Genomic DNA, 14,112 nt, shown 5'->3' with positions numbered 1-14,112 from the left:
ACTTCAAGGAATAGGGCCATTGTCACCAACTGCATTTGTGTGTGTGCCACTGCTCCTCCCACTGCCCACCCGTCCCCCCCAAATGCATCCAGTCTTTGCTGGCCTGGGTTACCAGTGAAGAGTGCTGTTTGGTCCCAGTAGATCTGCAAGCAGGGTGATTTTAAGGAGGAGATTGTCCTGATGGACAAATATCTTTTCCTGGTCCAGGGTGATACATGATATATCAAAGCTTTTAACAAATGTGTGAATACGTCATTGACTTACCTTATTTCAAAGACATAAATATAGGGCAAAGTCACTTAACCCTGAAGGCAGAGGTCAATAAGTGATAGATATTTTTTAATCCTGCTTTCAGTATATACACGAGAAGAACACCAGTTACTTAGACTCTGCAGTTTGTAATTGATTCTGAGGGTTTGGGGTGGCACTAACAGATATGATTACCAAGTGGATCCCCTGGTCTTTGGAGAAATTGAAGTGTTTATATAACTGAAAAGTTAGACTGTGATCAAAGGAATACTTTTATAAATCATTGTCATGCAGTCATGTGGAGAGCTAAGGACTAATTGACCCTGCCATGCCCAGTCAGTCACCCTCTGGGTGGTGGCCTAACATGCCTGAACATGGCTTCAGGAAGTGGACATCTTCCTTTGCAGAGTAACTTTCACCTTAGAAAGAACTTTCACATAAATTATCCCATTGGATAAGTTGTCTGTAGCCTCAGCTCATATGCTGGTTTTCTCATTGGACCCCACCTGAATGATAGGCAACACTGTACCACGATGGGAAGAACACCTGGGCTCTCCTGACCATGGTCACTACAGAGCCAGGTGAGGAAAGATATTTCAAATAATCATCTAGCTACTAGTCTTCTCCTATCCTGTGATGAACCACGGATGTTTTCGAACACAATCTGAAGTCCCAACAGAATAAACCAGCGTATAGCTTATTAATAGGGAAAGTTCTAAAGATGCATGTTATTCAATAAATTTAAATATTGGTGCAGTTTCCTTAGTTTCTAAGGGAACTTCCCCTTGAGAATTTCACTTTACAAATGAGATACACATTATATTTTTATTTAGAGTCCAGGAGGATTTCTGTAGGATCACTTCAGAGGCGACTTAGTTCTCTGCAGAACTGAGGCCTACACTGACATCTGATCAGTCACCCTGATTTCAAAGTATTCTTTTCCATTGGTAGGTAAACTTTTATTAAAAAAAAAAAGTAGGACACAGTGCAATCCTTTTACCTAAAATTGTTACGTGGCAAGTGCTTAACTCTCAGTAAAAGGGAATTTAGATTTATTCAGAAATGTTATTAAAATACCCTATAGGATATCCTGGAATATCGCCCGTGACACAACAAAGCTTCTCAACGCCCTTGGCTTAAGTGCGTCTAACCTGCCTGCCTTTGTGGGAGGTTTATCTCTGGGCTCTGATCCGTGTTCAATATCCTCCCAGGTTGAGCCCCATTTATGTTCCATCAATAGTATTCTGTGTCACACTGAACTGGAAGACCAAAGCCAGTGGATCAGGTTTATCACTGGATGCATGTAGGATAAATTTCAAATCATTGAAAACATACCATACTAACTTTGTCTCCATGACAATCTCAATTTTGTGTGTGTTCCCACAGAAATGGAGGAAACAGAACTGTCAGCAGAAATGCCCACAGACATGGGAAGCTCGGATGAAGAGGTTACGACTCCAAACGTATATGATGCGGTGACCACAGAAATATTCACTGTCAGTATGAGTTATACCCTTATTGATGAAGGTGCAGGCCAATTACAGTTTATATTAATGGGGTTGATCCCATCGATTTTATTGGCCGTCCTACTTTTATCTGTTATACTCTTTGTAGTATACCGTAAAAGAAAAAGGAATAAACAAGGTAAATATTTTGCCTGTTCCCATTTCCAGAAAACTGCTTCATATGTTAATGAATAACTGATAAAACACAATACTTTTTGCTTCCACACAGAGCCCTCTAGCCAAGGATCTCACAGTGCTTTACAGACAAGTAAGTATTATCCTAACACCTGCCTGGAGTTGGGATGGTGTGGGAAAAGAAACCGAGAGGTTTTTAAGTGAAGCAGCTACATAAAATAATACGTGATGAATGACTTGTTTCAATGAAGTTTTCCAGAGTTTAGAAATGCCATATTCCTTCCTATTTAAAAAAAAAAAGAGAGAGAGAGAATGCTTTCAGCCTAAATTGAAAATTAAAATACACAGCTGCCATCTCTGTATCTAATCTAGATGAGGGCCCTGTGTAATTTTGGCCAATAGGTCAACGTAACATTTCCTGACCATTGGAGGAAACAGTTAGGCTGGTGAAGCTGTGGGTCAGATTGCGGGCAGGGTGGGAAGGCTGGAGTCCTTGGGCTCATTGCCACAAGAAGAGGATTCTTCCATCTGTGCTTTGTCACAGATAGTGTTTTCTCCCCCATGCCCCATCCTCACTTAATCTTGAAAAGGCCTGGGTGAAGTATGGTTCTTATTCCTATTAAAGCTATGCTAACTTTTAGAATGAAACCCTTGATCGGCTAAAGATGACTATCATCAATGGAAAACTAATCTGATAGAACATTCCTGGGGTCAGAGATACACTCTGAGAGGATTCACTTCCAATGCCAGGACTATCAAATACTAGGTGTCGGGATAGTTCTGAGTCCGAAGCAGACTTGGTTTCTTTTGGCTTGTGCTGGTGAAAGTGACTCCAATTAGATTTTCAAGTTGAAGCCTTTAGGGATTCCAAGAATCACTCGAGGGTGATAAGATACATATTTATATGTGCATACAAAACTCACTCTGTGTACCTCACATCCACTAACAGGGCACCTCTGGCTTTGAGATCATGCCCTTGGCCTGCAGGCCCCCTCACCATCCTTGTACCAGGAGAGGCTTTAAGCTCTTGTGCAGCTGTAAATGGTCATTTTCCATTATGCTGGCAGGTAGGGCAAATGCGAGCTGGGAAGGAAGCAGAGAAGAGCATTACCTTTCATGGCAGGGTAATAGATTCCAAGAAAGTAGAAGATACATATGTTTCTCCACTGCTTGCAATTTCAGGGTGACCGAATAACAGTCATCACGTGGGAGCTCCTTTGTAAGCTAGAGAAAGAGAAAAAGCAAACAGAGCTGCCTGGACCCGTTTTTTTTTTTAAGTAGGGAAAGTAAGAATTTCCTGCCCAAACCCTAGCCTATAGCTGATCTTACCTAATGGAGTCATAGAGTCAGGGAGAGGTCGGGGTTGACTAGTCAAATGGTCATGCTCTGAGGCTCTAAATCCAGAAAGGGACTTTTCACTGAATTTTATTCGGAGAATCTCAAAATTCAAAAGCCATTCACAAGTGAGAACTGACCTCAGACACGGTCCAGGCAGTATTTGCTGTTCCCTTTCCTGATGTCTCCATGCCTGATTGATGCTATGTCTTCTGTCTGGAATTTCCTTCTTGGTTGCTTGGCAAACTGCCACCCCCTTCTTCAATGCCCAGTTCTAAAGTTTTTATGAAGAGTTGAGTAATCACACCCCAGGCAACATTAATCACCACCTCTTGACTGTTCACACTTATTGTGCACAGTATTTACACTGGCATAAGTTGGTGACTTGCCTTTTTTTGGTCTCTCTTTCTTACTAGGTTATGTTCTCTTTAAGGTCCAAGAGAACTAAGAACTTTTTCAATAGTGTGGCGAGGACAGACTTTGGAATACTCTGCCTAGTTGGGTTTTGCCTTTCCTAGCTCTATGACCTCCGCTTCAGTTTCCTCATCTGTCAAATGGGCAAACTCAGCACCTACCTCATAGAGTTGTTGCGTGAATTAAGTGGATTCCTCTCTTTAAAGCACTTAGAGGGCTTCCCTGGTGGCGCAGTGGTTGAGAGTCCGCCTGCCGATGCAGGGGACACGGGTTCGTGCCCCAGTCCGGGAAGATCCCACATGCCGCGGAGCGGCTGGGCCCGTGAGCCATGGCTGCTGAGCCTGCACGTCCGGAGCCTGTGCTTCGCAATGGGAGAGACCACAACAATGAGAGGCCCACATACCGCAAAAAAAAAAAAAAAAAAAAAAAAAAAAAAAAAAAGCACTTAGAAAAAACAGTACCCAGCATATTGTGTCAGCTAATTATTATCCCTTTCATCTAACAGAATGCCTAGCCCAACACATATATTAGGTGCTCAATAAATGTGTTGCAGGAATGAGCTGATGAAAGAATGTGAGAACTTTTTTTTAGAGAACACTTATTCTCAGAGGTAAAAGTAAACTTGCACATTATTCTTAATACAAATTGGCATATCGTTTTTACTTTAAATATGCCTCACTTTAAGAAAACACAAATGGAAAACTTAGAATTTCAAAGCAAGTGCTTATCACCAAAGTTTTTGGTAAGGAGTGCTTTATTGGAATATTTTCTTTTACTTTAATATAGATTATTAAATAGAATAATACTCCTTTGATATAGATTCAGATGGTTAACTGATGAATCTCTCTTCAGACAGACTGACAGAGAAAAGGTTCACAACCACTGCCCACTGAAGTCCCCCCATTCATATTTAGCATTATAATGCAAGTCAATAAAAGGAGAATATATTTAAATGAACAGAATTTGATTTAAATATATTTTTAATTTATTTTTCCAGGAAAAATAAATCTGTCGTACTGGGTCAGAACAGCATTTTGCTTGGAAAGTTCCCAAAGGAATGTTTTGTGGGAGGGCATGGGTGATGTCTCCGGTTAGGAATAGACACATTGTTTCTGTCCTCAGGTGAATAGAGCCTGCTGTATTCTTCCACACCAAGAAATGTCTTTAAATTTGACAGCCGGGGAGCACTTGGCCAATATTTGTAGAAAGAACACTTCACCTGTTTGGAAATTACCTTTTTTCTTTGGGCCTGTCGGTTCCTTGTCCAGGAAAGGGAAGACTGTGCAGTGACTTAATGTGCTATTGTCCTTCTCCCTAGACTTGCAGGCATTAGATTTGCAGTTGTTATTATTTAACATTTATTAAGTGTCCTGATGTGCTGCATCTCTGGGAAAGAGCTGCAGGGGAAACAGCTGGCAGTAAAGCATCCCTTTAAACAGGCTTTAACTACAGGACACCTGGCTGGGCTCAAGCTCCAGAAAGACACTCTCTCACTCACTGTTTAGCACAGAAACCAGATAAGCGAGCCGGTGTCCTGCTGGGTCCCCCGTGCCCACCCCTGCCCTGCAATCCTACCGTCAACTGCACCCGGGAGTCTAGCCAGCAGGGGGCTAAGTGGGGCTAAGTGGGTGTCAGGGGGGAACTGAAGGAGGCGGAGGGAGTGGGGAGGCCGACAGGAAGTGGCAGGGCTGTGGGAGGGAAAATGGAATCAAGTGCGGGTCGTGGGTTGTGTGAGACCTGCGTCTGCCTCCCGGTGCAGAAGGAGTAGGTGGCTATTAATAAGGAGACAGAAGCCAGGTGGAGTGGAGCGGGCAGCGCCTGATCGCTGAGGACGGGTAATCGGTCTCCCCCCCCCCCCCAGTTTAAGGCTCGGCTCCCGGGCGCTCTCCCAGATGTTTTCCCGTTGCCATGGCGACCGGGGCAGGGGGAATGGCCGTGGAACAGGGGAGAGGAGGCCACAGGAGGCTTTTTGCTCGCTTTGAATACTGATTACAGGAGCTTCGCGTTTGGTGCATCTGGAGCACTTTTGTAATGGGTTTTTAAACTTTTCTATCATCCGCATGCAGGGCTGGCTTTGGCTCACCGCGCAGCCTGCGGGCACCCAGATTAGAAAGATAAATCCCCACCCCCTCGACAGTGGGGCTGTAGGGGTTATTAAGCAGGGAAAGAGGGAGGGGAAGGCGGGAGGGACAAAACAGGGGCATTTTTATGAGTCACCTGTAAGGGAGGTTCAGCTGTATAGGGGTTTTATTGATAGTAAAATCCCTTACGGAAATAGCCTGTACATTTTAGATGAAAAATGCATGGATATAAAATGAGATGAAAATACTCCCCTTTCCCCAATTTAAGTGTCTGAGGAGTCAGGCACCTGCAGGAAGCTTCAGATTCCTACCGAGAGGCAGGAAGACCCAACCTACAGCCCCTCGCAGGGAAGCAGTGATGGCATGAAACTGACATCTGTGCCCAACTTTCCTGGGTTAGCGGTGCCATTAGAGCTTGCCAACCCACAGGAAATTACAGCAGCTCCCGGCTGCCAGGAGCTCAGTTCCAGGTGCCTGCTGGTTGTGTTCCCTTGCTGAGGACCTGCACCTCTGCCTGCCAGACAAAGGAGGCCTCTGATGGCTAAGGATGGAGACCATTTGACTATTCGGTGGACCTCTACAAAGTGGTTTGCTTCTCAGTGGTTTTCACATCATAAAAGGTGCAGTGGGGCGGTGCTGTCCACTTGCTGGCCATCACTGCCTCGTTTCTCTGGGTGCATTGGTTCCCCTGCCAAACGAAACAGAGTTTGGCCACTGGGCTCTGATTCTTGCCCGTGTTCATCTGGAGTCTGGTCAGCATTCAAGCCATTTTGCAAACTGTTACCTGACTTACCTCAACTAACAGCAACAAAAAGCAGGCTTGTTGGAAGTTTCACTATTATGAGGATGCTAAAACCAAAACATTGGGCACGAATTTAACCCCAGGGCTGGACACTCCAGGTTAAGACCTATTCATTTATTCAATAAATATTTATGGGGTGTTTGTCAGGTACCGTGCAAGCTGGATGGGGCAGGGCTGGGGGATGCCACCATGAACAAGGCAGACATGATCCCTGCCCTTTGGCAGCTATGGTCTAGTGGGAGTGACAGACAAAAAAGAGTTAAACAGAGAAACTGATCAATGACAAATTGTGGCAGACACGATGAAGGAGCACATGAGGATCTGAGCTGGGAAGCAGTAGGAAAGATGGGCCTTACTTCAGACAGAGGAGGTCGGGGAGGCCTCTCTGAGGAAAGAGTATAAGCTGATGTAACTGGGAAAAGGGCTCGAGTGCCCCCGGTTCAGGAAGCCAGGCTCCGAAACAGCAAAGGAAGCCAGAGTTTGCAGCAAAGGAAGGATTTATTGCAGGGCGCCAAGCAAGGGGGTGGGAGACAAGCCTCAGATCCAGTCCAACTTGATCACTGAGTTAAGGGTGTTTTTAAAGAAGAACAAAGAAGCTGCGATTAATCATCGTCTTGTGACATTTCTGTGACATTTCTTAATCGTGATTCTAGGAGTCAGGACGTTTCTGGTTTACGATTCTCTGACGAGGTGGTCCATGGCTGGGGGTCTGTGAGCACCACTTGCCCTGGAGAAACAACCTGAGTTTGTGCTTTAATGATGAGATCTGCAACAGCAATTTTAGTACATTAACGATGTTAGCGATAACAGCAGTTTCAGTCATCTGACTCTGGTTGATTAGTGCTCAGTTAGCACAGGACTGAGGTCAGAGGGAACAAGAAGGAGAATGAAGATTTGGATAGAGAGATTAATCATAAACTTGGTAGGGGACCTTCGGTTTTAGGGGGGACTTGGTTTCACTGAGACCAGAAGGTTGTGAGAGATCCACCCACACAAAGAGCAGGGCGAGAGGAGCGTTCCCGGGGGAGCCGGTGATTGATAACCCACGTCCTACTCCGGGACAAAGGGACAGTGTCACGTTTGGTTTTTTGTGTTGCAAGGAGATAGCAGTGGTTTGAACCGGCACATCTGGGGGCCCAGGAACAAGCCCTCTATTCAACTCCTCCTTTCTCCATCTTACCACTCTTTTCCTCTTCCTATGGGTAAAAATAGTCAAGAGGGATGGACATCCGCTGTGAAGGGAGCGCTCTCAGAGGACCACCAGATCTAAAAGAACAGCTTTCACGTGGATGGGACCTCATTTCAATATGGCAGTCTGACCTTGTTTGACATAGAGGTTAACTACTGCTCCTTTCAAAACGTTATCTACGTGAAGTAATTTCCTCTCTTTGTAGAGGAGATTTCAGCTGTTGGAAATAAAAAGTTGTTACACACACTGAACGTTAAAATGACTTTTATATTTACTCTCTTTTAGATGACCTGGGAAGTGAAAACATGAAACTGTAAGTTCCCCACTGCATCCAGTCCAGCTTGGGATGGGCCAGGATGTCAGGGGATGAACGGATTAGCGAGCCAGCTTTTCAAGAGTTTTGGGTTTGACACCCCTTCCGGGGACCTTTGGCTTCCCCAGCCCCAGGAGGATGTGCCCGAGTGCCCACACCTCACCCCAGGGGAGATCTGAGAGGAGGGCAAGGTCCTTTGCTCAGAAAAGAACTTTTTTTTCTGACTGCTACTGATTCCAAATGCATTGTTGGTTGAGTATGCTGACGCTGGGTGTATTTCAAGGACATCCGTTCGTTTATTCTAATTAAAAATTTTATCTCCAGGGAAGAGACTTTAGCTGGTTATTAAGGGAGGGGAGCCCTGGTAGAAGCCTGAGGTTTGTATGTTGAGAAGCAGTGCGTGGTGGGGAGAGGGGGCGAGAAGAGGAATGGAGGTGGCGGGAGGGGGTGGAGGAGAGAGAGGAAGAGAGGATGCCACCCGGAGGAGTGGCCTGGGGCGATGTCACCACCACCTCTGTCCTCCCCCCCCCCACCCCGGTTATTTGGACACTAGGCTGGCCTCCTCTGCAGGGTGGCGCCTACGCAGCACAGCGGTCAGAGCAGGTGGTCCCCTCCCCCAACCCCACCTACATTAACCTGGGCTTCTCCCGTGAACCGCGCGCTAAGCCCCGGCCAGGGAGGACGGTGGATTTTTGAGCACAAGGGCTCCATTTCTTCAAGGCAGGAAAGCCTGGGAATGGAAAGGCGAGGTGTTGAAAGTAGCCTGTTGACCGTGGCCTCTGGACCTGGAGCACTGATCAAAAACCCCCAAAGAAAGGGAAGTGAAATTGAGCAAGGCTAAAATGCTAAATGTGGCAACTCCCCGGAGGAGTCTCGGGCTGGGTACCTTCCGGAGAAGCAGAGTCTCCCGGGCTGCCTTTCAGCCCATCATCAGTAATGGATGACTGTTTATTTTCGTTTTTGCCTTTTTTTCCTATTAGAGTTTGGTCCTCTTGAATAGGGCAAACCCCCAGCCTACCCTGCAGTGTAAGACACTGAATCAGGTTCGTCTTCCTCACAGCCAACGGTCAACATGCTAGGCGCTCCTCAAACGAAATTTAACACATCTCACATGTTGGTTTTGTTTTTTGTTTTGTTTTTTCCAACAAGCTCTTTATTTTCTCTCTCCAGCCCTATTTTTGAGGAAGACACACCTTCTGTGATGGAAATAGAAATGGAAGAGCTTGATAAGTGGATGAACAGCATGAATAGAAATGGTATGTGGTGTGGAATAACCTAAGGTGGTTTTTTCTGTGCTCTCTGGTAAGAGAAGGCTGCCCCCACTTTGTACCTATGCCATGAGTCCTGGAGGGACCCTGTGAGCCCAGCCACATTACATCTGGCACTTGCACGAAGTAAGCGGGGGGCCTGACCATCCTTAAATATGCAGTTTAATTATTGCATCAATTGTTGCCACTCTTTCGTATTTTTGCACAAGTTTTTCAAGTGGGCTTTTTCTTCTTGAAAATGATCTTATTTTCGAGCAAGGAAATCTCTTGAAACCAAACTATCTGGAAAAAGTTACCATCTGGCATTATCTGATATATTATAGAATCTAGAGATCTGTGATTTTAATCTGTATATAAATATAAAACTTTATCAAATATGGTTTACATAGATCTGTCTGTCTAGTAGGTACTAGCCATATATGTCTATTTAACTTAAAATTGAAAAAATTAAATGAAATTAAAAACTTTGCTCCTTACTCCTTCCAGCCACCGTTTGAGGGCTCAGTAGCCACCTGTGGGTAACGGCTATTATATCAGACAGTGCAAATCTAGAACACTCCCTTCACTGCAGAAAGTTCTAGTGGACAGCACTAATAGAGATAGTAATATAAATATCCAATTATAACTTAATTTCCAATTGATATCTGGCAGTAATTGTAGTATATGTCCCTTTTCATTAAATCAACATTTAGATTTAAAAATGATGACCGCTGTTTTTTCTATTTTTGATTCCTTTAAAAAATCAATAAATTATTTTAATGCTCATGCTAAATTAATACAATCTACTATTTATATGATCATATCACTTGTATTTTTAACATTTATTTTAAAGAAAATACCCTGGGAGCTGTCAGATTCAACAATCTACAATGGAGTTCTCAAATCCAGAGGCTTGGTGTTAGAATTTTTGTACCAGAGGCTCATCAAGATGAGCTTTCCAAAAGATGAGAACCATTTAACTAAATTGTACAATTTTGAACAGTTTTTCATAGTCCAATATTGAGGGAAGAATGGTTCTGTAAAGCATTTGAGGATGGGGTGGGTCATTGAGATAGTCCTTAAGGTAGTTTCATTTTGTTGTTTTTAGTTTATAAAAATAATATACGTACACAGTAGAATTTGGAAAATGCAAAAAAAAAAAAAAAAAGAGGAAGAAAAAAAGTGTTCCACCACCCAGAACCAATCTCTCTTAATATTTTGGTGTATTTCCTTTTGTGACTGAGGTAGTTGTAATATAAAATCATGATCCTGTTACACTCACTAAAACCAGAAATCTGGAAAAATGCATTTCCATTTGACAACTAAAGCAGAGAGTGGCTTTGACACTTAGGTGATAGATCCAGTGGATTTTTCTCCCCCTTGAAAACAGCAGTCGTGTAATAGGAGAGAATTCTGATGACTTTAACAAGGTCGGCTGTTCCCCACTTTACCTGCTTCTTTCCTGTTGTGCCTCCAGACTGAAATCATTCTGCAGACACATCAGGACCTTGGGTGAAGCCGTTTTATTCCAGTGTCTACTCTGATCCATGCAGATTCTAGCCTTTGGAGCCCCAGTGGTGTTCTTCAGGGACTGAATAACCAAGCAGTGATGAATTGTGCCCTTTCCAGTGGGGCCAGAGGCACGTTGAAGTCTTGTATCTGTGCTGTTAGTGCTTTTTCCATTTCAAGAGCCTTGCCGTCATTAATCTTTTAACCTCTGACACTCCCTGGTGAGGCCATTTCTGCACAACTAACCATACAGATCCGAGAAATGTGATGCTCAAGTGCACGAGTTTTGTAGATAAAACCAGAATTTTAGTGACTAACAATGAGCTTGCTTTTATTCTGTCCTATAGCCAACTATGAGTGTTTACCTACTTTAGAGGAAGAAAAGGAACCAAACCACAGCAACCCAAGGTACTTCTACTTTCTACCACAGATTATATATGGTCGGGAGGGGGAGACTGGAGACCGCAGTTGAGGACTTTTGCTCACCTTCTCTGTGCCTATAAAATTTTTTTAAAGATTTCTTTATTATTCATTTATTTATTTGATTATTTTGGGTCGCGTCGGGTCTTAGTTGCTGGCACACGGGCTCTTTGTTGTGGTACGCGGGCTTCTCTCTAGTTGTGGTGTGCGGGTTTTCTCTTCTGTAGCTCAGGGCGCCAGCTCAGTAGTTGTGGCGTGTGGGCTTAGCTGCCCCGCGGCATGTGGGATCTTAGTTCCCCGACCAGGGATGGAACCCACGTCCCCTGCGTTGGAAGGTGGATTCTTTACCACTGGACCACCAGGGAAGTCCCTGTGCCTATAAATTTTATGTGACAATGTTCATGGGTGTATGGAGAAATGGAAGTGTGAGTTATGGAAAATAGAAAGGTACAAAGTAAATATCCTAGTGACTCTTTATCTTTAGAAATAAATTAGTAGTGACATTTTTTTGCCCTTCTAAAGAGACACTGTTGAGTCGGCTTCTGTTTTAGTCCTAAAACTTTCTGATTATGACAAACTGTAGGTTTGTTGACCTTGGATGAGTAGATATTTGGTGAGGAAAACAGATGGAGGTGACGATCTCAAAGGGGTAACTGTAAACAAGAGTGAGTAAAATGAACGTAAACAAAACAAAAGAAAACCCCGCCTGGATTGGATTGTTATATGAGAGAAATTAAATGAGATTTTTAAAAACCCATATTCCATTCTACCACTAGGTGGCTCTGCTTAATAGAAAATTTTAGTGCACTGGGGCCTGTGCGTCCTTTAGCCTTCCACAGTGTTGTTTAAATTATATTATCTTTTGTGAGGATAGAAATTACCGTGTCTGGGTGTTTTTGATCAGAGAATCCTTTGGTCAGGACCTGGGACATGCTCGCAGGAAATAGGACTGATGATTCAGTAAGTCAGGGACTTGCTCCACAGAGCACTGCTGTGATTTGGGGGGCACAGAATTGCTGATGGGGTGACTCCGAGATGACCAACAGAGTAGGGAACTTGACTGAGCCTGTAACTGAGACATTACACTTCTGTCGGAATAAACAGAATAAACTTTCAAAGCAGGATAAAGACCACCCACTGTCTCTCCTTCCGAGTGAACCAGAGGTCCTGCACCAGTCACCTTAAATGTTTCCAGGGTGCAGTCACTTGTCATAAGCAGTTCCTGAAGCCAGAGCAACGCAAGGAAAGACCGATCATTAGACAGGGGTTGGGGCAGTCAGATGTCTGTCTTCCGGACCCTTGTTCTGCTTCCTCCCCTAAGCCTTACCTGAGAAGTCGTGCCACCACAATCTGACTGAGGTGAACCTCCACTCTGATGCAGAATGTGCACGTTATTGTAGATGTCAGTCATTGTTACCTCTGCAGGTACTTGCATGTTAGAATTCATCACTGGTTCAGAAAAGAGTCCATCCTATTTAAAGGAGCTATCAGACATTAACAAGTAGATGAAAGGAAAAAAGAAGGCTGGTGGGAGTATCACAGAGGACATTACGAAGGAATTATTTCCTTTGCATTTTTACCTAAAAATGAACATCTATGTGTGTCCAGTTTAGGGCTCAGATCACCCCCAAAACCTTATAAATATCTTAGTACTGCATCCCTGATGTGCACCCTCAAAAGATGTGAGATGTCATTGGTTTTTTTTACGAGATGTCATACCTGCTTCTTGTTCCTTGAAATTATTGGCAACACAGAAGAAGCTTAACGTTAGAGAACTGTATGGTGATCAAAGCTTCTTAGAAATCATGTTTTTGAAATACCGAGAGGCTGGTCTCTGAAATAAGCTCTACCACATTTCTGCCTCTAAGGCAAAAAGGCTTAACCTATTCGGGGAGCTGCTTTATGCTAAATTATTGATTTTCAGGGGGAGGTTGATCGGGTTTTAAGTCACAGGACAGCTGTCAGGCTGTCGTCTCGTTCCATCTTGATGAAGAGCCAGGACCAGGGTTATAGAACCAAGAGTGGCAAGTCCCCAGTCTTTGGTGCTGATGACACTGTCTGATTACTTCAAAGGGCGTCATGATATTGCACAGCAAATTTAATTGTTATTCACTAAAAACTCAGAAAAGTACAAAGCACTTAGAACAAATCCTGGTACAAAATAAACTCTCAATAAATATTCGTTACTTTTAATTATGGTACAAAGTTAGAATTGCTATACATAAACTTATTGCCTTTTGGGTTAATGAGCCCGTGTCCTAAGGTCCAGGAACATCTAGTATGTGGCACATTATGTTTGCTCCTGGTTTCCCTGGGGACTTCTTTTTGGAGCTTACCAATCCTGAGAAATCATGAATTTGTTTCATCCCCTAGTAATGATCTGGAGCCTTTAGGTTCCCCATCCATCACCAGCATAGGTAATATGCTGGTGATTTCAGAATAGTCCTCTTAGCCGTCTGGAATTTTTGAAAGGGTACATAGTTTGGGTTATCTTATAGTCTGGATAATCTTTTCTGTCATGATTTTGTTTACATTTCTTTCTCTTATTGTCTTAATTACATTGATAATTGATGAAACATTTACTCTGACTCTCAAAACCAGGACAGATAGAAGATTTTTTTTCTGAAAGCTTGTGAATCATTAGAGATACAGGTGACGGCTGCAACGGTCACTGGGCTTAGAATCAGAAGACTGGTTTCAAGACCCGACTTGGATGATCATTTGTTCTTTGTACTAAGACAAGTCACTTTAACTCTGTACGCTTCAGTTTCCTCATCTTGTAAAATGGATATAATGCCACCTGTCCTTCTAGTTTCACAGGAGCCCAAGAGAGAAAAAAACTTTGTAAGTTTTAAAGCACCACACAAATGAAATGAATTCTTTTATGCTCTGGCAATAATTCTCCCCATCCTC

General features: G+C 43.7%; 1 protein-coding gene across 3 annotated transcripts in view; it reads left to right on the top strand.

Moving 5' to 3' along the window:
- Positions 1 to 14,112, top strand: part of TMEM154 (transmembrane protein 154) — a 45,031-nt gene that overhangs the window by 20,734 nt on the left and 10,185 nt on the right. The window contains exons 2-6 of one of the 3 annotated variants that reach the window (XM_081242448.1): positions 1,636 to 1,893; positions 1,984 to 2,022; positions 7,996 to 8,023; positions 9,194 to 9,279; positions 11,127 to 11,187. In XM_081242448.1, coding sequence (XP_081098574.1) covers positions 1,636 to 1,893; positions 1,984 to 2,022; positions 7,996 to 8,023; positions 9,194 to 9,279; positions 11,127 to 11,187 — 472 coding nt within the window. Of the gene's footprint in view, positions 1 to 1,635; positions 1,894 to 1,983; positions 2,023 to 7,995; positions 8,024 to 9,193; positions 9,280 to 10,747; positions 11,098 to 11,126; positions 11,188 to 14,112 lie in introns of those variants that run through there. The other 2 variants (XM_081242450.1, XM_081242449.1) reach the window with 2 other exon arrangements.

This window comes from Mesoplodon bidens (assembly GCF_964165515.1).
Source record: "Mesoplodon bidens genome assembly, chromosome: 1".
NCBI lineage: Eukaryota > Metazoa > Chordata > Mammalia > Artiodactyla > Ziphiidae > Mesoplodon > Mesoplodon bidens.
Note: the sequence above shows the minus strand (reverse complement) of the source record. Positions and strands in the feature narration are given on the sequence as shown.